Genomic DNA, 26,627 nt, shown 5'->3' with positions numbered 1-26,627 from the left:
GTTAACATTTCCTTAAAGCAGTTATGCTGCCTCTGTAACTAAACTGTTTCCCACATCCTGTCGACACTTGTTGCATCGTACCAGAAGTACATACGTATATAATGCGAGCTTTAGTCTCCCGTCATTGCCTTCAAAGGATGGTTATATTCACAGTACAGCTGTGTGAACAACTGCTTTTGGGTAATGATAAGTCCAATACATGGTCTCTAGTTGTGTATGTGAAGCTGATATAAAATAGACCTCTGGTTTAAAAAATGATCAAGGGTTGTTGTTTGACAAACTAGTCATAATACGTGCACACACTACTGAAATTCATAGGCAACTGCTTTACGATATTCTGCTTTATGGCAGCATGTGTGTAAATATTATTGTGCTAAGTTAACTAAGGTTTTCTATTATCACACTTCCAGTTGTGAATAATGTCTGAACAAGAGTTGGATGATATTGTGCAGATAACAGTAGAGGACTTCAACCAGGATGCCCAAACAGGTAAGATTCCTGTGATACAATATGACAACTTGTAATTGTTCTACGTTTTCTTATCAGTTATGTGAACAGGAGCTTCCTTCAGTCTGTGCTGTCAGAAAGTTGTTTTCATCATGTCTTTGTATTTGTCTTTTGTCAGAAATGCTGGAAAATCATGATGATGATGAAGAAAGGCCTCAGAAGAAAAGAAGGAAATTAAGCAGCAGCCAGGAGAATAACAACAATTGCCAAGACATATCTTTTATTAAGGTACCAGCTTGGTGAAACATCCACTCTCAAAAGCATTTTAATGTACTTAAATCAGTGGAAAAATGATTCATACATTTTGAGACTTTTCAGGAAAATTAACACACATGTATGTTGTTTCTATTTCTATCCCTAGAATCTGTTGGTTTCATTCACTGCATCAATCACTCAGAGACTAGAAGGAATTGAGTCAAAGTTACAGGCTCTGGACACAACATGCAAGGCCCTTGGACGCAAACTGGACAGCATGATGCCCTGTGCAAAAAGTCCTATCCAGGTCCCTATGGTTGCAGGGTCTCCTCAGGGAGCCACTCAAACTTGGAACAAAGTGCGATGGTAAGTGATTGCCAACCAGCATCACTTTTTGCACTCATTAGAAATGGTCCAAATTCAGGTTTAGGATTAATGAAGGAGGTAAATTACAGATGAAAACATATATTAGAGTGGCCAAAGCGTGCTGACATGTGATAATTAACAAACGTGTTTAACTTCTCCTTTAGTGTTGTTCCTCAAACAAATGTAATAGTGAGCAGTGAAAACCCGAAGGGCACTATCCAAGAAGACACTCCTCTGGAGAACCTACTCAGCAAGTAAGTGGCTATTTTTTATACTATACAAATCCTTCCCATCAAAGTGCCTTTTTTTTTTTTTTTTTAAGATTTATTTTTGGGCTTTTTGTGCCTTTTAATGGAGAGATAGGACAGTGGATAGAGATGTAAATCAGGGAGAGAGAGTGAGGAATGACGTGCAGGAAAGGAACCTGGGCGGCCCGCTTGGAGGACCATAGCCTCCATACATGGGGTGCGCGCATTGTGCCTTTTAAACCATACTTGGAGTTTTTTATTTCTTTGACAAAACCGTAGGATTTATTGGCTTCTCCAGCTCTTGTTATAGGAAATAGCTGATACAAAATTTGAATTATTCATATGACCACTGCCATGTTTTTTGAGTGTGTTGGTCCTGCTGAAAACGTATCCCTGTTTCATTTCAGCACGGTGGCAAGGAGGCGACAGAACACAATCTTAGTAAAGGTTCCTGGTCCTGAGGAAAGCCAGGAAGACCAAGAGAGTGGCTCAGAGGCCAGTGACTCTGTTTCCAATGGTGGAAATTCCAACACGCCAAATGTCACACTCATCACACTGAATTCAGAGGGTATGATGATTATTAATTTATTATTATCTGTCAGGGGATGGAAATAAGAATTTATGCTCTTTTGACCGGCTTCTTCACAAACAAACCCTTCCTTTGCTTGATTGAGGCTGTTGATCAGATTATTTGTTTGGAATGACTCTCATAAAACCAGCAGGGTTGAGTTACCCACCTCACAAAAAAACAAAACAATGTTGCACTTGAATAAGATGCACAGGGCATGTGTCAGTTTTTCAACGTTGTAATGGACGACTGAAAAGGGTTAAACTTGAATTTTGGTCAGGCCTCCAGATGGATAAACTTTTTTTGTTTTCCTCTCAGATTTGATAATCTGATGACCTGTTTAACGTCCTGAGCCACTGTACTTCAAAACAATGACATTTTAGATGAGATTGGGTTAAGTTATTTTGGCTTAAGCGACTCTTTCAGATGGTCTCCATATTGAATGGCAAGCAAACTGTGCTGATGTGTCATGTTCATGTCATTTTGGTTTTGCCTCGGGCTTCATTGATAGGTATTTTTAGATTTTCAGTGATTTTGTTTATTGTTCTGGCTGAGCCTGAAATAAAATGGTTACTTTCTAATCCTGTAAATTTAAATAAGGTCACCATTGTTGTTCATTTAGTAAATTTTTGATTAGGTTTTTTTAATTGGATTTGGGCAGCTCATGGTTATCTTCAAAGACAAACTATTATTCATTTATTTGCAGCTGTGGGTTACCATATTAAAACTGTGTTAGTCAGCATAAGCTAGATGGTACCATGTGGGGTTCAGAGCGTGTCCCATGCTTTGTTTGTCCGTTTGTTTATGTGGTTAACCTAACATCTAACATACGCTGTGAGAAAACAGCCAAACCACATATTGTGCGACAAGTTTGCCCATAATATGCCTATTGCCTTTACAACCACATGAGTGCGCTGTTGTATAACATGAGCATCTCTGTCTCTTTATGTCAGTGTAGCATTTGTCAACCTGTGTATGAATACAAACTTCTTCTTTTTTTGTGTGGATAGTTTTGTTTCCTTCGGTCAAGGAAGACTCATTAGAATTAAATAACTTCCCCAGATAGCACAATTTTAAACAGGTTTCAGGTTTGCCTAAAGACAGTTTTGTGTAATTGTTTGAGTAACTGTTCCCCTCTATAATTCCTATAGAGGATTACCCAGCAGGCACCTGGTTAGGAGATGAGAACAACCCAGAGATGCGAGTCCGCTGCCCAGTGTCTCCGGCTGACATGATTCACATCACCTCAAACTGTCGCACAGCTGAGAAAATGGCCTTGACGCTGTTGGACTACCTGTTTCATCGGGAGATCCAGGCCATGTCAAACCTTTCTGGCCAGGGCAAACATGGCAAGAAGCAGCTGGACCCGCTCATGATCTACGGCATTCGCTGTGAGTCTCTGTGCATCTCATGTTGTCAAGTGTTGTCGATTCCATGCCAGCTGCTTCACATTGTGAGAAGTTCTTTAATAACGTTGAGGAAGACCTGATGGTTAACAGTATCTCCCCTTCAACCAGATAAAGCAGCATCTTTAGAGTACTGGCAGAAGCCACAAAGGCTTGGAAATACATTTAGAACATGCTCCTGTCAAAACTGTTGTTGCTGTTTCCAGTCTGTTATTACCTCATTGACCAATGACACACATGCAGTTTAGAAAATCTAGTTTATTTTACGATTAGTACCTGATTGTTGAAAGTTAAAATTAATACATTTCACTCAGCCACATTTTAAATGTGTGCCCCCCTTACAGCAACAAATGAACTCTCTGAGACCTTCCCACATTTCATCCCTTTTTGATTACGAAGCAGCATCAAATTGAACACAGAAATAGACTGCAGTCTGTGTTCCCAAGGCGGGGTTACAACAACATGCATTCATCATTGCACACATGCAGAAATGTGCAACACATTTTACAACATGCCAGACTCTAAACGACAAGCACATGTCTGCTACAAAGGTCCTAATGGAGTCACTCTCAATCCGGCAAACTGTTTGATTCCTGATAAAGCAAAGTCAGGTTTATGGCTGCAGACAGACTGATAACAAAGTTCTTTGGTTATAAACTCTATGTATTGGTTAATATTGAAGCACAAGGAGAGGCTTTATTAGCCATAGCTTTTCCTTCAGAGTGCAGCTTGTGCCCCCTGCAGGAGATTTTACTCGGTGTCCCCCATGGCACACAAAACTGTTTGTGTACTTGGTTACCTGTATTTTCTCTGAGTGATGTGGGTGTGTGCGGTTAAATGCAGATTTGCCCTGACATAGAGGTATGCAGAAGCTGGAGCAGGGCCAGGTGACTTTTGGGTGACTCATACTGCCTTTCCAGAAAAAAAAAGAAAATGAATGAAGGAGCAACTGCTCTGCCTGCCTGTACATGACCCATCAGGTGTGAAAGGGCTGCAGTTCACTTCCATCCCCAGATACCCCTTAGCTTTCTCACCATCTTATTTTTCTCTCCAGTATCTGCTTTTTTAAATGTATGTAGGAATAAGCTGTCAAGTCGACTCACCTCCTTTGAACAGTCCATTACAGTGAGGTAGGCAGTTCCTGCAGCTGCATCCAGTATCACCTGCACAGAACTAAACTCAAAAAGTGAAGTGACACTTTTATAAACCTTTGATTAAATTTCATGATGTAATCGCAGTCAGACAGTTGTTTCCTTCATTGTACATGAATTACAGAATGACTAGCTTCTATATATTGTAGTGACATTATCTGCTGCTTTATTTAAAGATCACAGTTGGCATTTACTAGGGGCCCTATGCATGGACAGAATCAAAGAATTTGACTAGGAAAATGGAATTAAAACTAAAATGCAGAATATCATGGAATTTGCTGAAATGTGGGTGCCATTTACAAAAATCTGGGTTTTCTGTACCAATGTAAGTAAAGTGTTTTTTAAAGCACCTGACCTTAATGGTCAGATTAAAACTATGTTGAGAGTCTCTACCGTATTTTGGCCGCTGCAGCTCTCCTGTCAGCCTGTCTGTGTGTGACTTCACACTACAATATATCCAGAACTCCACTGCTCATCTTCTCACACACCCCCGCAGCCGTGACCACATCACCCCTGTACTTCATAACCTCCACTTGCTCCCCATCCCCCAGTGTATCCACTTCAAACTGCTCATCATCACCTATAAAGCCCTCCATAACCTGGCTCCCCTCTACCTATCTGAGCTCCTCCACCGGCACACTCCTGCAGGACCAACCATCGGTCCTGGGGGACTGGGCCATCTCCATTTCTGCTTCCACCCTCTCTCCCAAAAAGCACCAGAGACTCTCCCTCAATCACTACATTCAAGAAATCCCTAAAACTCAACTCTTGAACATCGCCTACAACCACTAACAGACTCTATTCTCATCCTCCTTCTTCTACATTTTGTCTTTGTTGTTTTGTTTTCACCGTTTTGTTTTGTTGTTATTCTTTGTTAAGCTTCTTTGAGTACTAAAAATCAAATGCATTATTATTATTATTATTATTATTATTATTATTATTATTATTATTACTTGTTTCCACCTAAGGCGGGTCTAGTCTCCCCCACAGGGACAGAACATGGTGAACATGCCATCTGAGAAGTCAAGAAATGCGACACTAAGCTCTTAGTTTAGAGCAGAACAATATCCAAAAGTTCTGTGATTTATGGAAGCAACTTTTGGAACTTGGAAACAAGTTTTGTCTGCATACGATTGACTGGACCTGCAAGAATACAAGCAATGACCAATTACAAAAAAATTTAAAATTCAAACAGATTTCATGGTGCCCTGGATTTCAGGATTAAGAATACTAATATGTTTACTGCATACATAATTTATTCATAAAAAAAAATTACCTACAATAATATTTTGCCTACAAAATATGCAGTGGACATTTATTGCGCCTACTCTATAAGTTTTCCCCCCATTGTTGTTGAAACACTGTTTGGCACTTTTGAGACTGACATGAGCAGGCAAAGCACATCAGGGAATATATCCAAGGTAAAAGGCTCATCTTGGTGATATGATAGACCTTTTCATGTTTAAGTCATCAGTATTTGATTACTGACATTTGATTAAGTATGTGATAACCTTTGCCCCCTCTGTTTCTCCACAGGTCACTTGTTTCACAAATTTGCCATCACTGAGTCAGACTGGTACCGCATCAAGCAAAGCATAGACTCCAAGTGTCGCACTGCCTGGAGGCGTAAACAGCGTGGCCAAAGTTTGGCTGTCAAGAGCTTCTCCAAACGCACACCTCGTTCATCTTCAGGTAAAGTTCAGTTTATTGTTAGATGGCTGAAAGGCATGCATTTGTCTATGCAGATGAAGTGTTGCAAATAAGAAGTAAAGTAGTAACTGACAATGAGTTAAACAAGTTAAAAACTGGATCAATTTTGAATACAAAAGCCAAATCCTGCAATTTTGTGAATTTTTGTTTAAAAAAATCAAAGCACTTTGAAACCTTAAACACATTTCTTGTGAAATGCTTAGGGAGTGTGCACGGTTAAATTGATCTGTATGGCTTTGAGAAAACCAATTCCAACTCTTTCACCTCTCTCATATGACAGATCAGATGATAACGTTGCTATGTTTCTCTTTCAAAGGTCTTTTTATTGAAAGATAATAACAGAAAATAGCTTTTACTGTACAGGGAAATATACATATACATACGTTGCTATGTTTCTGCATCTGTTCCTAATCTGCTTGATGCTAATCAAACAAGGTGTTCAGTGCTGGGAATCAAGGTGCATCTGCTGTGTCTGATGGGCCACCACCACTCTTTATTTAATTAATGTGGAGCTCATACATTTTTGTTTTTCAATGTTAAGATGAGTTCAAGTTCAAGTTATCTTTATTAGTCAAATGCACAACATAACAGGCAAAGCAGTCATAGCTGGCAATGAAATTTTTGTGTTCCAAGTTCTCCTTAACAATGCAAAAATAAAAAATAGTATAGAAGATAAGAGTAAAAAGAGTAACAACGTACAGTGCAATTAAAAACCAAAAGTTTAGATAAAACTAGAATATATGTACAGTATATATATATATAATTATGTATGTACAGAATATATATATATAACATATGAGACTTTATACTGGTGCTCAAACCGTTTTGAACGAGGAGAATGTTTGTTTTTTCTCTCCTGCAAACTCAGAGGAAGTTCTCAATTGACATGGGATTCTTTTAATCACGTTGATTGGCTACTTTTCTCAAAGAAAGATGAATGATTAAAAATCTCGCCTTTTGTTTTTCAGTTCCTCCTTTATTATGTTTTTTCAGGAAAATGACCAAGTAAATGTTTATCAGACACACTCGCCCAGTCTGACATGTCAGTTTTTGTTTTTAAATCCGTTATATAAAAGCTATTTTAAGACCTGAACCCAAATGCACATACAGTGTGTAATGCTACAGATGGTTGTAATCTGCACACAATGCCGTCTGTCCTTCCCTCCCTGTGAGCCATCACCTCTCACCTCTGACCAGGGAGAAGTCAAACTGTTGGGGAAACCCAAATATCCTGTGTGCACACACCAGGGAGGGTTGTCAGGCCGTGCCTTTTCAGGCCACACACACCCCAGAGTGTACAACGCAAATACAAGCTCAGATAGTCCATGCACAATGCAAAGACACGTACCAAAACAATCCTTCCTTCCTTAATCAGATAACATGTTAAGGGACCGGAAAGAGGCAATTCTTCTGCTGTTTAAAACCACTTTTTGTCAACAGACCAGTAAGTAGAGCTCAAACTAAAACTGTAGTTCTACAAAGCCACCTGGCTATACTTCTTCAAGTAGGAGTTTACATAATAGTATAAAAGAGTAGCAACTAAAGCTTGGAGACGGCCTTAGTCTTCAAAGAAACATAACACAAAACAGAACGTTTGAGCTGTGTGTGACGTGTGCTGTATGTGAACAAAGTCCAACTGCCATTCTCTGCACGGTTAACCTCTGGAAGGTAATCTTTAATGGGGGCGGCAGTAGCTCAGTCCGTATGGATATGGGTTGGAAACCGGAGGGTCGCCCGTTCAAGTCCCGATGCGACAATAATATGGAAGTTGGTCTGGTAACTGGAGAGGTTCTGCCTAGGTGCCCTTTAGCAAGGACCACCCAACCACTCTGGTGCGCTCCCTGGATAGCAGCCCCACTCTGACATCTCTCCACTAATGCATGTCCACAGGTCCTGCTTGTGCATGTGTGTGATTCAGGCCTATGTGTGTGAGAGGCATGTCTCTAAAGTAACAGAGTGTAAACCAGAATTTACCTCAGGGATTAATAAAGTTTATAAAAATTGTTTTTTTTAAAGTAAATGGTCTTTTTTTAAAATAGCTGCACTTTTTTTTTCCGGGAGATTTTGTTAATTTTGTGACCTGTGAAGTGTGCTTGACAAAAAAAATACTATACTATTTGTAGTCATATACTGACAGCAGCACAACAAGGAGACAGCCATGAGTTACACAATATACAACATGATAAAGCAATGAAAAAAAAGGCTGCTCGTAGGATTGTGTGTGTTTTGACTGAGGCCTGGAGTTTGTGTTTGGCTGCTAGACCATGAGTGTGTGTTGATGACGAGCTGGAGAGACCTCGTTGTGTATTTAGGCATTTGATAAAGTATAAACACAGCATCATCCAGCAGATGGTCTGGGAATTAGCCAGTGTTTCTTTTTTTTTTTTTTGAGAGGTTGCTGAGGCTCCTTACATGAACATGAGTGGGTGGTTATTTGTTTGTGTGTCTGTGTGTTAGAGATTTAATATCTATTTCTTATGTGTGCTGGATTGACTTGAACTTTATCCCTGACTTACTTCCCATTGTGAACACGAGCACATCAATGACCATTCTGCATTGTCTTTCTAACCAGAGGGGGGCGTGGCAGAAGAAACAGGCCACATTGAGACCACCACCCCGCAGACTTTGCACTACACACTCGCCAACCAGCAGGTCCAGTTCCACCGCATTGGCGAGGACGGACAAGTTCAGGTGGTGAGTGTCAGCAATTCAATCTTTCTCTCAACCAGCAGCAAATGTCATTTACTGTCTAACAGCAAGAGTCTTCATCATCCCTTTATCCTCTACCTCTACATGCTCAATAAGCTCTCTTTTATGATATTTCTGGGATTGGATGACCTCATACATCCACCAAGACCAAAGGTGATATTCAGGACCAATACATTGGTATTGGCTGGCAATCAAAATGGAAGATGCTGGGTCTCATATTTACTCTTCCATGTGCTCTGAAACCACCCAGAATACACATTTTACTGAATACGTCAGGGACCGATCGAGATATTGTTGGGCCTTGTCATGTCCTCTCACTATAAGTCAACACCTCTGTTTTGCATTTATGTGCTGAGCAAAGACATACATGAATACATAAATGAACAAAGTAAAATAATACACAAGTGTCAAGTGTATGTTTTTTTTAATTGAGGTCTTCTGACTTAAACTGAGAGCAGCTCCTTTACATTCTGTGCATTCAATCAGCCAATGAAAGACACACACCAGCTGTGAGACAATGAATGGGTTTTCATGGGGGAAGTCAATTAGATTTTCTCTCTGTAGTGCTACAAATGAGTTTTTTTGTTGTAAATAGCAGTGTGACAGTAAACAACTTTAATATGTGATTGTAATTACAACACATGATTTGATTATACTAAGTGAGCATTAGAGAAGTAATTTTCATTCTGCTGGGAGGTACACCCACTGTATGTAATGACACTGATACAAGCTGCCTCATAATTTACAGCATAGCGTTTTACTGCTGTTAAAAGATTCCTACATGATGCATGGATTTGGAGGTCCTGATGATAGGTGACTGGAAGATATAATAGAAAGAGGGTGGACAGGCAGGATGAGAAGTTCTGCAGAAGATGGAGGACTGGGAGAGACCGATGATTGTCAGGAGCTTGCTGTGCAGTTATTACCCTCTCGACGCTCTGCAGGCTATTAGAGGTTGCAGCTGAGCCTCAAATTTATGAGTGCTGCTAATACAGCAAAGGGCATGCCATCAAGTATACTTACTGTGTGTGGTTCAGTTCTGCAACCATTGTGTCTGACAATTGTTTGGCTGAAAATTGTATGAAACATCCTTTAACCATAATTTATTACTTTATAACAATATATGTAGATGTCAATGTACTTGAAAATAGTGTCAGAGGTTTAGTGAAAAACATGGTTTTGCCAATTTTATGGTTTTTTAAATATTATGTCCGACTGCGGATGTCTCTCATCCTTCATCTCTTCCTCTCAGATTCCACAAGGACAGCTGCACATTGCCCAGGTGCCTCAAGGAGAGGAGGTGCAGATCACACAGGACAGTGAGGCAAGTGTGTGTGTGTGTGTGTGTGTGTGTGTGTGTGTGTGTGTGTGTGTGTGTGTGTGTGTGTGTGTGTGTGTGTGTGTGTGTGTGTGTGTGTGTGTGTGTGTGTGTGTGTGTGTGTGTGTGTGTTTAAGGGGAGAAAAGAGCCGCTCCTTTTCTTGAATCATTCTTCTTGGTGTATTACATTTCTTTGCAAACATGTCAGTCAGGAGAATTAGTCTCCAAACAAGAATATAACTGTTACAGTGAACTCATGCTTGTTTTTTTGGGGGAAGAAGAATAAATACTTAAGTGTGGGAGTTTCAGTTTGTTTCTTTGGAAAGTCCGGTTTTCTATTTGGTCAACTTCTTGCAAGCTGATGACTTGCAATATTTGACTGGCCATGAGAAAAATGAAATATGTGGCAGCATATTAATTCACCAATGCTCGGTCGCCCTGGGACAGGAAGAGTTTTTGCCGTGAATACACGTTTTGAGAACTACATCAATTTAGCTATAACGTTTTAATTGGCTGACTCCCAATTTTTGTGACTGTAAGTGAATCTACATATGAAAGAAGAAAAGGGAAGAAACATTTTAAACTCAAATTTTTCATCTGTCAAATATATTGAGTTAGACTCTTAAAACATTGATATGTCCTTTGAGCTCTGTATGTTTGTGTTGGTCCATGTTATTGGCAATCCCAGTGAAGCATAACCTACCCGAGTAATACCTGACAACATTTAAGTCATCAGTGAATTTTTTTAGCAAAAACAGATGTTCTGTGTTGAGCATGTTAATGTTTATATATCCGCCTGCTTATGCATGGGGTTATGCTCTTTGTTTGCATAAAATGCCCAGATGTCTCTTGTCCCTCAGCAGGCATGCACTCTGTATGCCTGCACACACAGCACTAGCCTGCCAGCTGAAAACAAAACCTAACTTTGCGCCACACTGACTGCTGCGGAGGAATTTCCACTTAAGCATCATTGTTAGTGACTCTTCATGGATGTGGGATAAAGATTTATTCTGAGGAGCCAGTCTGTGTACACACATACACATGTAATCGCATACTGTAAATTATATGTTCCACACATGCATGACATTTGTGCAAAAAGCAGTTGACACCTTGACCAAGTGTTTTTCCTCATTTCCTATTCGGTTGTGCTAAACGACACTCAAGAAGAAGAAGTGCACCATTGAGTGAGAGAGACGGAGTGAATTGGAGGCAGAAAAGCTTTAAAGTCTTTCCTGCTCTTTGTGGCTGAGCCCAGATTTTCTTCTCCTCTCTCCTTCCTATTGCTTGATATTGTTTGTTTTTTTGGAGTTCAAAGCTTAGCAACAAAATCCCAAATCTCTCAACTGCCACTCATGGAATATGTTTTCATTAGGATCCGGCCCCTTTCTTCAAAGACATGGGTTTGTGCGTGCTTGAAAAGGAAATGAGCTGTTTGAGAGATTGCACTGCTCTCTGGCCATATGGCAGCGCAGCCAGTGCTTGATATATACATGAAATAAAATTAGCAAGAGAACACAGCTGAATCCTGGGATTGGCTAAATATGGCTCATATGATGTCCTCTCTTTTGTGGTCTTGTTAACATCACTGTGGGTGTTCAGATCCTTTCTGATGGTCATTTTATCTTGATGAGACAGTGATTAGGCTTATTCCTGCCTGGACCAGTTTCTGTTTTTCTTTACAGCAGTATCAGTGTTGCCAGAAATGGCAGAAAAGCTGACATTACATCCGATTTTGCACTCTTATGTCATCATTTGCAAACACTTCTCTGCCAAACCCAACATGCTGTAATTCCTGTGTAGACCATTTCGACATGCAGATATCAACTCTGTCACTCTGCAACATTGTTCATTGGCTAAACAATGTTCTTGTGACAGTTCAGATCTTATCACCGTCAACTCAGCACAGGTTATGGCAGATGGGAAAGCAAGGACATTAGCAACATGCATCTGTATGGTATCTTTACGTTTTGTGGTTAAAGATGTTACAGAGCTGCTATTGGATGATTTGGCATCAGGACTTTGACATGACATCTCACTTCTCTATTTCAGGGAAACCTTCAGATCCACCAGGTACATGTTGGACAGGATGGACAGGTAAGAACGCATTCTGAGTAAACTAAATATGAGTTAGAATACAATAAGAAATCAATCAATCAACCATACATTCGCATCAATTCTTAAAGGGTCTGAATTAGAGTAGTTTTATGTAAGACAAAAGGCACAACTTTCACAGTGTCTAATGTCTCATGGATACAACACTCAGGAGTTTTTGCTGTATGAACAGTACTTGTACTATATCTCTAAAAACACCTGGTGTCATCTTTGTAAGGGGAGGTCACGTTCTTCCATGATTGTGTCACTGTGAGTGTAGCTGTCCTGATTTGGGTATGTTGGGAATGTTACGCGAAAAATATTAAGATTGATAAATGCTTCCATTTATTAATGCTACATTCACCTCTCACCACTTAGACACTGCTCACATGTTAATATTTCAACCTTTACTACAGTTTCAGATTATTTATGGCCATACAAAGGGGCAAACTTTTAATATGTAAAGACAAGGCTAAACAGCAGTGCTGATCCTGACACACAACCTTACAAACACCATGACAGTACAAGGCCAACAACAAGCGCTGCTCAGGCAGGTTGAGGGAAAGAGCCATAAGAAATACAAGATCACTGTCTAGTGAGGCAGAAAATATAACTTACTGTATATATTTTTGGTATAATAAGGCATTTGAAAATGTCCAGCTGCGTCTTCCTGTAAACAAACAGAAGTTATGTTTACAGTACATTCAGTGTTTCTCAACCTTTTGAGCTGCAACATATGTGTTGAATTATTTTCCAATGTAAAGGCTTTCTCCTAAGGCATAAACAAAACCAATTTTCAAGTATTTAAAATTATCCAGCATTGTTCACATCTATATTTAATAGCTAGCAGTCTTCTTCTTCTATACTAGCTTTGCTGCTGCTCTACTGCGTTACTCCAACCATTTATTAGTGGAACAGTGAGAAATGAGAAAGCAAGGACCAACTCAGAAGAAAAAAATCTACAAGATTGTTTTTTTTTTTTTTTCAGTCGGTTCTCAGTGTGTGTCAATTGAAATGTATGGACAAAGTGGCGCATTACCACAATGGATGATGTGAGTCATCTTGGATACAGTCACAAGACATGTGAGATACGACAATGTTTATTTTGTGACTTGCGAAAAACATCATTCCTTTCCTATATTGCGGTATCATTGTGTGGTACTGACATGTCTAATAATAGTACTTCTGGCAAATATTTTCTTAATTTGGAAGATGCAGTTCAACACAAGCGTTGTTCAAATCAAGAAAGTATCAAAATATAAGCAGGAAATTAGTATTGAGGCCACAGACATGCGTAGGAGGGTAAAAATGTTGCAGAAACAAAACAAACATTTAAAGGACCAAATAAAAAAAAATTACAAGACAAAAGAGTAACATCAAGAAAATGAGGTCATGATAAGTCTGACACAAACCAAAACAAACATACAAATGTTTGCAATTCCAAAATGTTATAATCTAACATTCTATTGCCTGCAAAAAAAATGTAAACTAATTAGAAACATACACCCACACTGCTGTAAACGCACATAAATGGATACTTTTCCACGTTTCCGCCCAGTGTCCATGTCTTTGTTTATCCCTCTCCTTCCTCCATCTCTGTCTGGGATGTTTTGGATGGAGGGCCCTTCCTGTTTCTCCTTTCTTTTCTCTGAGATCCAAGTGAGTCTGGATCAAAGGAGAGCCAGCATGTGTATGACCATTGAAGGCCACATATGGACGCCTGAAGACCAACACATAATAATTACACATTCATGAGTTCATCGTGTTCAGCTAGCAGCAAGGCTTTAGGGAAGGAAGTACTGTCTCACGCTGCCTGTCTCGAGGGCTACACTGTTTTGTGAAAATCTCTCTTATTGGCTGTTTCATAAAACACCTGTCTTAACAAAAAACAGAATGGCTTCATTAGGAATGACACTCATGACCTTACTTCTAAAGTCTGCTTCAATTCATGCTGGTTCTTGTCTCTTAGTCACCAAATATGATAACCACCAATGTAAACAAAAGCAAGTAAACATACAACAATCAGACATAAGCACTGGCAGAAAATGACCTCCTCTTTTGTTTAGCTTATTCTATGCACCAAGTGGCCAATGTGTGAGTGCAGTTGGGTTGCCAAAAAAAGAGTTATCAAGCACAGAAAGAAAGTTGTACTTTTCTCAACATCTGTTGCAAAACAATGCACCATCATCATCAGCACTCGAGAAATGGCGTTCTCTAAGAGCACATTTCTGGAAGGTTATTTGATAAGTTGTGCCATGCTTCTGTTTACCAGGCACTTGGGAAGTAAATGAAGGAGGATTAATTACCACCATGAGACATATACATGATTTGCCATTCTCACAGTGCCGTAAATTGTGCCATGTTTTGGCCTACTGATAAACAACCAAATGTTTGGAACCACTATTCGAACCATTCTTGTCGGATCATAATTCATCCTCTCGTCAGCTGTACCGTAGACATCGTACCCATCCAACACAGCCTCTTGTTTTTAAAGCCCCAGTAAAGTTTCTCAAAGACATTGCATCTTACTTTCAAGGGTCGTAGTAAAAATATTCAAAAATGTCGTCTATGGCTATAAATTTAAACTTTCTGAGTTGTATTTGCCTCTCAGTTGGCTCAGTCATGTTCACTCTACTCATAACTCATACGTTTCTGGCATGAACTGAAGTCTGAATACGGCAAAGTCGTTTTTTCCATCAACGTTATGCCAATGAAAAGACTTTAGAGGATTGAGAATGTAATGGAAGTAACTACCTATTTGTTCACTCAGTATGGTAGCGCCTGTTTTTGTTCCAATGCAGTAAGTAGTAATGTGATTACAATACTTTTGCTTTCTAGGGACCTTTAACGCTACGCTTTAAAACTCAGCCTTCATATGTTACACATATGTTAGAATATGGGCAGATGGACGAGTTACAAGCCACCCACAGCCTGGAACAATGTACTTTCGGCTGCTAAGTTCTCCATTTAATGGTCTGATTAAGACCTCAGTCATCCGATTCCCTCATACGTTCACGGCGCCATTGGCTATCTATGTACTTGCACATTTATAATGTGTGAATGCATCTGCTTTATATGAGCTTTTTGTTGTTGTTTGTATTGTTTTATGGGTTGTTGGGCTCTGTGTGTGTTTCCAATTGATTGAGGTAGTCACCACACATCCTCATGCTCCTTCTCTCTCACACACTCATAAACACACACTCATGCTTGTGTCCTCGGGTGACCTGCATGCTGAGCCTGACTGCAGCATTCCTCTCTGTCTCTCACTGGGATCTTGGAAGAAGTGTCGGGCAGCTTTTGGTTTAGATTTTGCACCACGACGCACATTTTGCAACTTTTATTCAAAGCAGTTGGTAGAGATTTTCCCTCAGATTTGTTATGTCTGTAGGGTATAAGTTATGCGGTACACAACATGCTTAAAAAAAAGCTGTAATTGAGAATACATCACAGGATGTATAGGCGCTGGTTCTTTGAAGAACGTCACCAAAGCACTGCAGGACTTGAGAACAAAGAACTTCACAAAGGCCTCTATTCCCGTGGCAGTGTCTGGGAGCCTAGTCCAATAAAAATCTTTTTTTATTTTTCCTTTCTTTTTAGCTCATGCTTTGTTTGGTTCAGTAAAATGATATAAGTGCTGTGCCAAATCAAACACACTGTGACTTATTCTTTAACCGTCATGTTGCAGGTCAAGCTTTTCACACACATGCAGTTGTACTACACATGACAGTGGTAGGTTCTCCTCACTTGTCTGTTCTCATAGCCTCTGGGAGCAGAGCTGGGTCAGCTCCTAAATCTGATGAATCCCAGATAGAACACAAGGAGACTTGAAGGGAAACATATAAGTGATAGCACTTATTCTTAGATAAATCACTATTACCAGATATGCTTGCAGACAAATGAAATATTATGTCTTTATCATGATGAGTGTAATGTAACTTGGACTAGATTTTAAGAGCCTTGGACAAATATAACACGGATCAGACTTATTTCTGACTTTTTTTTTTTAAATGTGTAATTTGTGTGTTTACAGAGAGGCTTAGATTAAATAGGCTACATATGATGTCACTGTTTTTGTAATCCGGCAGAGTATTGCTGAGGTTGTGTTAGTGTAACCTAGCATACGCAATTCATCATTTTTGTTCTATCCCCCGGACTGTTTTCCCCTCCTCTCAGTCTCACTCTTCTTGTTGTTTTTTTGTTTTAATCTTCCCTGTGCTGTGTAGCTGTAGCTGCTTACACCTGTCTTTTAAAGGCCACCTGCCTCATCCAATCACTTCAGGTCACACGGGCTGTCAGAAGTGTACACCCCCAGGCTGCATTAGCCTCCATCAGAGACTCTTAACAAATGCACACCATTCTGTTGCTGTCTGCACATTCGCTTTTCCCGTTGAGATTCATGATGAAAGTGGAGATTCCGAAGTGGCCTGGCTCCCATCGTTCTTTTGGGATCTTAGTTTTGGGTGGGGATTGCAGTTGTGTGAACTGTTTTATGAGGTGTCTCGCTCAGTGTTTTTTATACTTACTGCTTTTGCTATGCTCTTTTTTGTTGTTAGGATTTTCCTCATGAATTCTATTCCTGGCTAAAGATTTAAAACATTTAGCATTAAGACTTGATTATGATGGAGGTAATCAGTGCTGTGTGGTCACCACTGCTAAAAGATATATCCATCCATGTCTGGTTATTAAATCTGCAAATCAATACATTTGTTATTTAAAAAAAAAGTCTCAAGGTAGAGTCAGTAATGTCTGTCAGCAAGTTAACTAGCTGTTAGCATGTTTCCCTTTCTGCTGCACAACAGAAGTAGCTCCATAATGGGATTCTTTGAATAAGACATACGAGAGAGAATTTGAGGGCCTTGTTAAATGAAAAGGGGGCAACCACCTGCTCCAACTTTACTGACAAAATAAATGGAGTTGTCTTTGTAGTGAGAAGACTTGCTGTGGTAAAGTGATGAGCAGGCTGCAGACTCGTCCTTTCCACCCTGTGTTAAGTCATTATGCTAGTTATTGGCACCTGACATGTACTGCATCACAACGTGCCTCACAGATTTCACTACTCATCTGTTTGACCAGCTTGTCTTGCACTATTTGAATATGTTTATTTAGCTTCAGATATTTTTTTTGCATCTGCTTCCGAATCAGTCCATGCCAGTTTAGCCCTGATCTAAGCTTAACTGTGCCAGCCGAAAGTCTGAACAAAAATGAATCCAATGTTCTCTGTGGGCCAATAAAATCCCTCTTAGGACTGAGGAGAAGGCGGACCCTTGAAACTATAAAATAACTTTTACTTTTACTGCACTCCCTGTCTGTCATAGCCTGCTATCTTGTGCCCCTCCTCTTTCTGAGCTGTGATCTTACCCAGCACTGATGCAGACCAAATGGAGAACTGGAAGATGAAAGGAGCGGCTGATGAGGAGGAGAGGAAAAAAGGATAGAGAGAGGAAAGCCAAAAACAGGAGACTGTCTGGAAAAGATGTTTTGTCCCATTTATGATTGAAAACTGAGACCAGTTGAGCCGTGAAGTGGACAAAAGAAAACACTCTTTTAAACAAACATGCTCAACTAGGTGCCATAGGGGAAAAAAATAAAGGGAGTAGTGGCCTCCGTTGGCTCAGATGGCTTTGACCATGCTTTTTTAAGTGTCACTCTTTTATAGAATAGAATAGAATGACCTTATTGATCCCAAACTGGTAAATTGTGGTGTTACAGCAGCAGGTTATCAGAGCAAATAAAACAATATAAGAATGTATAAATAAGCACTTAGAATATAAAAAATAAGAATAAGAAGAGATTTATACATCAAGGATTTAACTTAATTCTTTAAACTACATTCTTACTGGTTTAAAAAAAAAAGAAAAATGAAATACAACATTTATTCAGGCTTGTCAACTGAATGTAAAAATACTTGCTGGAGGTAAGAGATGTAAGTTTGTAGAAACAGTGATGACAGTGGTAAATGTGCAATAACAATATAGAGGGTTATCCAGAGCTGTGTAATCAAAGATATATATGTTAAAGTGCATATTTGAAGCAAAACCAAAAAAATGTGATGTACATATAAAAAGGAAGGAAATGCACTGTTCGGTGAGCTCATAGCGTTCAGATCACTGTCTTATGTAAGCTGTAAAACCAGTTTGAAAAATCGGCGCATCTCAAGAGACAGCCATTTACTTTTTCAAATGATCTGATCCTGTTATCGCCCTGCGTCATGTCCTCCTCACAGACCTGATTGCCGCCCACCGGGGTCTTAATCTGCGATTGTCAAGAGTCTGAACTCAGTCCCCCCATCTCATTTCCTCACCCTGGCTGAACTTCTGCCATTACTTTCTGTCAGCACATGTTGCAGTGCATCTGTTTGACTGTCCCAAGTGGCATTATTCACGGTCATTATGGGAAATGGGTCACAGAACAGAGACAAGCTTTACACTGGTCCTCAAAAAAGAAAACTGCTCCTAGGCCCTGTTAAAACACAACCAGGCAAAGTATGGGCTGTACATTTTGTGAAATAGGGTTGGGGGGGCAAATGAGAGAAACATAAGGGAATGAAGTGAGGTCATAAAGAAGAGATGAAGAGGAAACAGATGAATTAATGTTTTTTTTGCCCTCAGCTCCTCCTCCTCCTCCTCCTCCTCCTCCTCCTCCTCCTCCCTCTCTGAACTCATGTTGCACTTCAAGCGCTGATGTAAAAGTTGTGTGTATCGACCAGGGACGACAGACCCTTCAGTGAATGTACGCTGCTCCAGTATCACGTGACACGTCGTTCCTTCACACAAAGCAGATGCCTCAACAATCTGTAGGGTCAATCTCACAGAATCAGGGTGTGATTTATGCTGGAATCAAACAGCTGGCTCGTGTCCCGAGCTCCTCCGTTGTCCCCTCTTTTTTTTTCTCTCTGCTCAGGAATGTTCTTGTGTGTACGGGGTTTTGGGATTCCTGTGATTCATAGCATGAAGGGAGGGTAAAAGGAGATGAAAAGATACAAACAAGATGTTTTACGACCGATGTTTAGCGTAAGTGGGATGTACGTAAGCAGTGTAGGATTTAGAGGTCTAGTGGTGGATTGTGTTTCAAAGGAGAAGTGGTATGCTATGTGTCCTTGTGGCATTTCAGCCTGGAAATAAAGGGTCGCAGATTGGGGAATCCTTAGGTTGTGTGTGTGTGTGTGTGTGTGTGTGTGTGTGTGTGTGTGTGTGTGTGTGTGTGTGTGTGTGTGTGTGTGTGTGTGTGTGTGTGTGTGTGTGTGTGTGTGTGTGTGTGTGTGTGTGTGTGTGTGTGTGTGTGTGTGTGTGTGTGTGTTATTTAGCATTTTGGAGCAGTGCACAGGAGGGTACCCCCAGCAGTGTTGTCTTTTGTCTTTGTGGGCAGAGTAAGAGGGACCAGATGTGTCAGATGCATCACAGTATGACTCAGCATCAGCACAGGCTCGGTGGAGCTCTTCTCACCATTCCCACGCCGACGTCTTTTCATCATCCCTTGGTTTCAACATTTCCCCCTGACAGTGACAGCAATTTCTCATGGCACACGTTTATTTACATGGACTCTGGGGTGATTTTGACCAGGCCAAAGTCATATTTTCTGTCACGTAAACAAATGAATCAAGGTATCTGACTAACAGTGTAGTCATAGTCTGAATAAGCATTATGTGAGTAACAGACCTGATGGCTCATCTGTTGGCTGTTTCTGTCTCATTTATATGCCTGCAGTAGGGGAATGGTGAAAGCTGTTGTTTTGTTTGAAAGATGGCCAAATAGCATATAGCAGAAAATAAAAAATGATGCAAACATGCAATGTTTGAGACTACATTTTTACTGGACATAAATGGAGAAATGGTTCTGATAGATGTGATGCCTCAGTGAGTTTAAGACTGTTCCACACTTTGATATGAACTGACAGGTGACTTAAGGCTTCAAGTAAAACAGTTGGATTCTTGCCTACAGTTGTCAGAGGTGTTTGTTTGCATTCATGTTGAGGGCCCACTGAGTCCTCTTCCAGATAGATTTGTTGAAGTTTGGCTGCTCCCTTTCGAGGTCAGTGTTAGGTCATTTGGAAATGTCAGGACCCGTATTCACAAACATTCTGAGAATCCTCTCAGAGAGCTCGCCTAGGAGTGATTTAGATCTCAGAGCAAATCTGAACAAGGAAGAGACAGAAACTTTTATCTGATTGAGAGGGCGTGGTTGACCCCGTTGCTAGGTATGACACATTTTTTCAGAAGCTGTGATTGGTTGATCCAACAAAATGGAGAAAAAAAGGTAAATCATAGAATCTAGTCAGACATTATGTAATTATAAACACTATGACATTAGCGTTTGTGTGATCATTTGTAAGACATAGGATGAACCTGTGGAGGTGAGCACATGTAGAGAAACTCAATATGCATGTCTTACATGTTAAATCATTTTGTGCAGACCTTTCAAGCCTATGCTATGATGCAATAATATTCTTCATGTAGTGTTTGCAGAACATTTCTTCATTTCCTCCTCAGCTTGAGAAACTCTTCATCCTGTTAAAAGTCCTCCTCACAGTTTGACACTTTAGGAGCTCTTTTAAGGGCTAAGATGCTTTGTGAATAACTTTCATCTTTACAAGGATCTAGTCTCAACTTTAAGGGGAAATCCTTAGAAAATGTCCTGATTCCAAGAATTTTCTCAGAATTTTGTCACTAGGAGCAACTCTTGATACTTAGGAGGCTTCGTGAATACGGCCCCAGGTCTTTAGATCCACTCGTTAAAGCATTTTCTTTTGTTTTGAATATTTAAAATGCAGATCTAAACACAGAAAAAGATGAGTCAGCTGAGTTTTTTGGGGAAAAAAAGATTTGATTTAGGAAGGGATTTGCATTTATCATAGTGCATATGTCTATTCTAAATAAATAATATAACATAATGACACATTGGGGTTGTGTTTCATGCATTGTGGTATTTTATTAGTTGTGTTTTACAACCTGTGTGTATCATCTCCTCAGACTCCCTTGACTAAATTGGATAATTAAAAACATAATAAAGTCATCATCTTAAACCATTAAATTCACAGACACCGTAAATACGCCTTCGACAATTAAGGAGGCCAAGTTTGGATTTGTTCTTGAGGGATCAGAGAGAACTTTCAGTTGAGTTTTCTTCCATTTCATTTTTTTAAGGGGCCCTGACTTTTAATTACAGCTGTTATTTTTGTCATCAGTTCCCCTTTGATTTGCTGGTTCTGGATCAGGATTCAAGTCAAGCTGTTTTTTAGTCATTAAAACTTCTCCAAGCCTCGTCTGAATCTACTCCCAGTCTGCTGGTGGGAGTTTTCAGAGCAAAGGATGCAAGGGAGGGTTTGATTGGATACAGGTGTTGAGCTCTGGTTTAGAAACAGTGTCAGGGTGAGCATCCGAATTGCCAAGTACCTCTTCAATCTGTCAGTAAACAGTACCTACTATCTGCTGTTTACTGTTTAGTACCTACTATTCAGTAGGCAGATATTTGTTCCTACTTCGTCTGATTAATTCAAGGAAGTGGCGTCATTTACGTTTCCCGAACCGGCCGCATTCACCCGTTATTTATTTATTTTTTTTGTTTAGCTTTATTCAAGAAGAGTAATGCTCAAATACAGTCAGGTAAAAAAAAACCAATGTCACAAGTAAAAGACAGATTAAATAACTAAATAACATACAGTACATAAAGGAAAGTACAAATAATATACAGAATATAAAATAAACCAATAAAGACACATTTAAATAGTGAAATCATTATTTAAATAGAGGGGGAAAGGTTTTATAATAATGCAGATATTTGTTATATTTTCTGTTGTTAATTTAAAGTAGTGATTTCAGTCTGGACTTTAACTCTAGATTAAAAATTGATTCAATTAATCCACGCTCGTTTGTTTTGATTTGGAGGCGCACGTGAAGTGACGATTTACGTTTAATTTTGCACAGCATTGTGGGTGGTAAAATACAATTCATTTCCTGAAAGGATGAATCCGATCCATACTGCATGAAACCAGGAAGTTAGTATCCATACTGAAATGTTCAGTATACTGAGGTGGACCCAAAAAATGACCACGAGGGTTCAGTATACTGAAACTCCCTAAAAAAAATACTGCATACTGAACTGTGGATATTTGGAAAGGACCCGGGTATGTGGGTGGAGATGGGAAGCAGTGGGCCAGGCTACAAGGTCAGGGGTCAAGCAGGACAATAATTTAAAGGTAGTGTGTAAAAGGAGATTATCACTTGTGGAAACACTGAACAGTAACTTACAAATAAGAGAAATCTTACCTCAGCTTCTGACATTTTTGTCACTTCTCCACTTTTATAGTTCAATAATATATAAGTTTGGGCCAAGCTGAAATCTACAGAAGGGCTACGTGGACACATTTATCCCGTTAACTCGGGTTAACAATGCTGGTTTCCCAGTGGTGGCTTGTTAATGTCTGTTGATTTTCATGGATCTTAACTTATTTTTCTTGCGACGAGATAACAAAGCTTATTTTCTCGTGATAACTGGATCATTTTCTGGCAATTTTGGGAAGAAAACAAAACAAATAACATAACTGTGATAGGCCAGACCATATTTCTATGTTTGTTTTGTGCTTTTGCTATTCTGGGCATATGAGATAAATAAGTGGAGATCTTTGGAAGTAAATCCACAGTGTGTGGATGCATGTCAATTTAGGGCTTCCATATAAATCTGAACAGTCTTCAGATAAAGAAAAGCCTGTGTAACTAAGAATTGATGGCTGCAGTGAAAAGTGTGTAGGCCAGTGTCTTGTTTTTTCGGTTTCACCCGTCTACATTAAAAAACAACAATTAGAGAATCCCAGTGTCTTTGGGCACATTTACAGCCAAGTCGCAGCCAGGATTTATCCCCTTCCATTCCACTTTCCTCCACACCACCTACCCACCCGGAGATATTGTTTCTGCCTGGACATCTGTCCAGCGTTGGCAGATGCAGATGTTGTTGGCGGCTGTGAACCCGGGAGGAAGTTCCAGCCACTCCAAAGCCCAAATGTTTCTTTTAACATTTCCCTGCGTTCCCTGTTTTTTTTTTGTCACATCTGAAAACAAAAGAGGAAGAGGAGGCATTCTTTGAGAGTGATAAGAACCACATTTGCCTTTTCGGAAAGCACAAAAAAAAGAGGATATCATGTTGCTGTGGGTGATTCGAATTTACTTTATTTGCTGCAAGGGTGTAGCAGAAAAAAAAAATCCTCAGACACCAACACACACATGCACATGAAGCGAGTGACTCATAGCATCGTCCGATGAACAGCTGAGTTTTACTGAGACCTCCTGTGAGCCTGGAAATCAATACCAGCCTGTGCAAAATATGTGCCTTGTGGAGGCAGATTTTCAGATGAAACAAAACTTTGCAAGCACAACAAATGATGAAGACGAGAATTTACTTTAAGTAATCTTTTAGTCGTTCTTAAATACTTTCATGTGAAATGAAAGGAGAAAACCTACATTTTGTAATGGTCAGAGAAGCACAGAGCAGGGTTTTGTAGCTAAGTGTTTATGCAGTTTGTTATTGTCTTTCAGACTTGCAGTCATGAATGTTTTCTGCATCAAGCTGCTGCTGTTGTTCATTTTTCTGCCTTTCCTCTCCATGTACTGGATCCATTACTGAAAGCATTACAGCATCAGCCAAAGATTTATCTTTTTTCTTCCCCTTTTTTTCCTGAAGCCCATGGCAGCAAGCAAAGCCTGCGGAGAATTTAAGATGCTCTTGATTGTTCAGGGATCTTCCCATCACTTAAATCCTGCTTGTCTGCTCTGCTCTCTGGACCTCCAGCATGGTGCTGGGCAGCCAGTCAGTGCTGATTATTTAAGGGTTACTATTCATCAAACTTTGAGGTCAGCAGTAGTTAATACCCTTAAGATCATATGATGGCCCATGTGTGTGACATATTGAGATCACTATGTCAAAGATAATATAGTGGGGTACATTTTAAGTGAGTCCTCCCCGCTCTCGCATGAAAACTGATGCATTAAGGCAAAGCTGTGAAGTTTCTGAGTGTCATGGGAGTCGTCTGCTCCAAGAAAGCCTCTGCAAACAATTCTTCTCTTGTTTAGCAGTATGTCATGTCTTACAATATTGATTTGTTGTTGATTCGACCTTACAATCCTCTTCCTCTTAAACCCTTTCCATGATGCAATTTTGTAATTATTTTTTGTGTGCATCATTGCCAACCAGCTTGATGGTGATTACATCCTATTAGCTGAATGAGAGGTAATTATCATCAGTGCTTACAGAAACACTTAATGTTGCTCAATGGGGTTTTTATTTGTACTCTGAACCTTTTGAGTAATCATAAACTGCAAACCAATAAATTACACTGATGGGGGAAAAAAAATAATCTTACTCGAGGAAAAACTTTGGATATTTTTTAGTGCATTGGATGTTCATGTCTTGGGCATGGATTTCGCTGATGATTAATTCGACAAGAGTTTATTCCTGAAAGCCTAGCGCTACATGAGCACACCCAAACAGTGGAGACGAGATGGTCTGACGAACCGAGTCGTGGGACAGGATGTGGACCCGAGAAGTTCCTGTGTAATCGCTGCAGAGATCTCACACACCGTTCCAACTCTGTAAATGCTTTTATGAGCCTCTGTGTACGACTCCTCACAGCTGAGAATGCAAACTGCTCTCAAATGGAGGTTGAGAATCTAATTGAATAAGACAAGGGTTTACGATATCGGGTATCAACCGTAGCATCTCTTGATCTCTGGTAATTATACACTTAGATACACAAGTCTGACAATACAGACACATAATCATGTTTGAATTTACACACATGCTAACAGATGAGCACTTGGCAGGCACTACATTTGATTCCCAAAAAGAAACAAGTTGATGAAGTGTGAGGATACGGTTTGACTTCTATAGGAGTCTACCATAAAGACACACTTTAACAGCTGGCTGGGTTTTTTGTTTTTTGGCATTGTTCTTATTAATCTGTTCGAGTGAACATCGATGACATGGATTGAGCGAGTGCAGGAGGGCGCCTCCTTCCATGATGTGTACTGATAATAGTTTGACATTTTGGAACAAAGGCATTCAATGATACCACGAGATTCTTAGAAGTTCGGAGACAGAGCCAAGCTAGGTGATTCCATCTGCTAAGCTAATGTTGAGCCAATCTAACAGTTCAGCCGATCGACCGGCGGATGGTTTTGATTTCCCTTTCCGACCGATCAGCGTATTTTCTAACTTGTTAAACTATTTCTCTAACAGTCTGATCACTGCTAACACGTGTCCTCCGGGCCAGTGCTCTAATTGATGAGGAATGTTTTATTGTAGATCAAACACTGATTCATTTGACTGAACTCAAAAAAGAGTCTCGCTCACTTAGCCTCGATCCATGTCTGTTCTCGAAGCGTCCTGGTTGCCTGATCGGGTGAGTCAGACAGACTTTTTAAAACTAATAGCTTCCATCGGGTCGGCCGGTGCCTGGCGCATTATGGTGATGAGGCGGCAGATTTTGTGGTAAAACTGGCAAAGTGTCTTACGTGAATAGGCAAGCTGGTTGGTTTTAGGAGGGGGGGGGGGGGTAACTGAACCTTTGGTGCCTGTCACTAACTCAAAACTTCAAAGCAAAGGTTGGACCGGGGGCTGGGAGGCAGTGTGGGACTCTGGGATTGAAAGGGTTAGGGGGCAAGCATCGTCTGTAATTGTGGTTTGTGTGTGAGGGTTTGGGTTTTTTTCTGCAGGCTTGCATATTCTCCTTTAACATTTTTAATGTCTGTGTGGAGCATGCCTGTGCCAGTCCCAGCACTAAATGCAGCTGGAAGCAGTCTGAACCGGAGACCAAGACCTCACATGACATTGCAACGAAAGAACACAAAGAAAACATACATATGAAAGCTGCCAGACAGAAGACACTGGAAGAGGTCTGTTTTCAGTTCAAGGCCTTGAAACAGGGAAAAATCTAAATGAGATCATACAGTCAGTTCATGTCGGAATGCACCCCCTCCCCCTTTAAGACAGTTATTGTTGGAACACACTGGAGGATAGTAGTGTTGTCTCTGACTTCTTCTCTGATTAAAACAAACATGAGGACACAAAAAAAAAAACCCTAAGTGAACGTATCCCTCCATTCGTCTCTCTCTGTGTGTCCGTGGTGACAGCATGATTGTATGTTAATTTGTAAGTCTGTTGTCACATTTAAAATTAACGACAGTGCTTTGCTAATCCCAGAGCGTGTGCGTGTGTGTGTGAGCCACTCATCTAAACACACACACGCTCTCCTTTGCGGTTGCAGTCTATCTATAGGAATAGCCTCAACAAACTATAGGAATACCCAACAACACGGCAGCTGCCCCACTGCGCTCTGTAATTAGTGTGTCACAACCGCAGAGCACTGATGTCG

At 40.2% G+C, this 26,627-nt stretch overlaps 1 protein-coding gene across 1 annotated transcript in view; it reads left to right on the top strand.

Moving 5' to 3' along the window:
• The window catches only part of banp (BTG3 associated nuclear protein), a 33,378-nt gene that overhangs the window by 1,877 nt on the left and 4,874 nt on the right, over positions 1-26,627 (top strand). Inside the window, exons 2-11 of the mRNA XM_061035055.1 lie at positions 411-489; positions 626-735; positions 869-1,068; positions 1,233-1,322; positions 1,724-1,884; positions 3,036-3,275; positions 5,978-6,133; positions 8,724-8,845; positions 10,113-10,184; positions 12,228-12,272. Coding sequence (XP_060891038.1) covers positions 420-489; positions 626-735; positions 869-1,068; positions 1,233-1,322; positions 1,724-1,884; positions 3,036-3,275; positions 5,978-6,133; positions 8,724-8,845; positions 10,113-10,184; positions 12,228-12,272 — 1,266 coding nt within the window. The 5' untranslated portion in view covers positions 411-419. The remainder of the gene's footprint in view (positions 1-410; positions 490-625; positions 736-868; positions 1,069-1,232; positions 1,323-1,723; positions 1,885-3,035; positions 3,276-5,977; positions 6,134-8,723; positions 8,846-10,112; positions 10,185-12,227; positions 12,273-26,627) is intronic.

Source organism: Labrus mixtus, chromosome 4, assembly GCF_963584025.1.
Source record: "Labrus mixtus chromosome 4, fLabMix1.1, whole genome shotgun sequence".
Lineage (NCBI taxonomy): Eukaryota > Metazoa > Chordata > Actinopteri > Labriformes > Labridae > Labrus > Labrus mixtus.
Note: the sequence above shows the minus strand (reverse complement) of the source record. Positions and strands in the feature narration are given on the sequence as shown.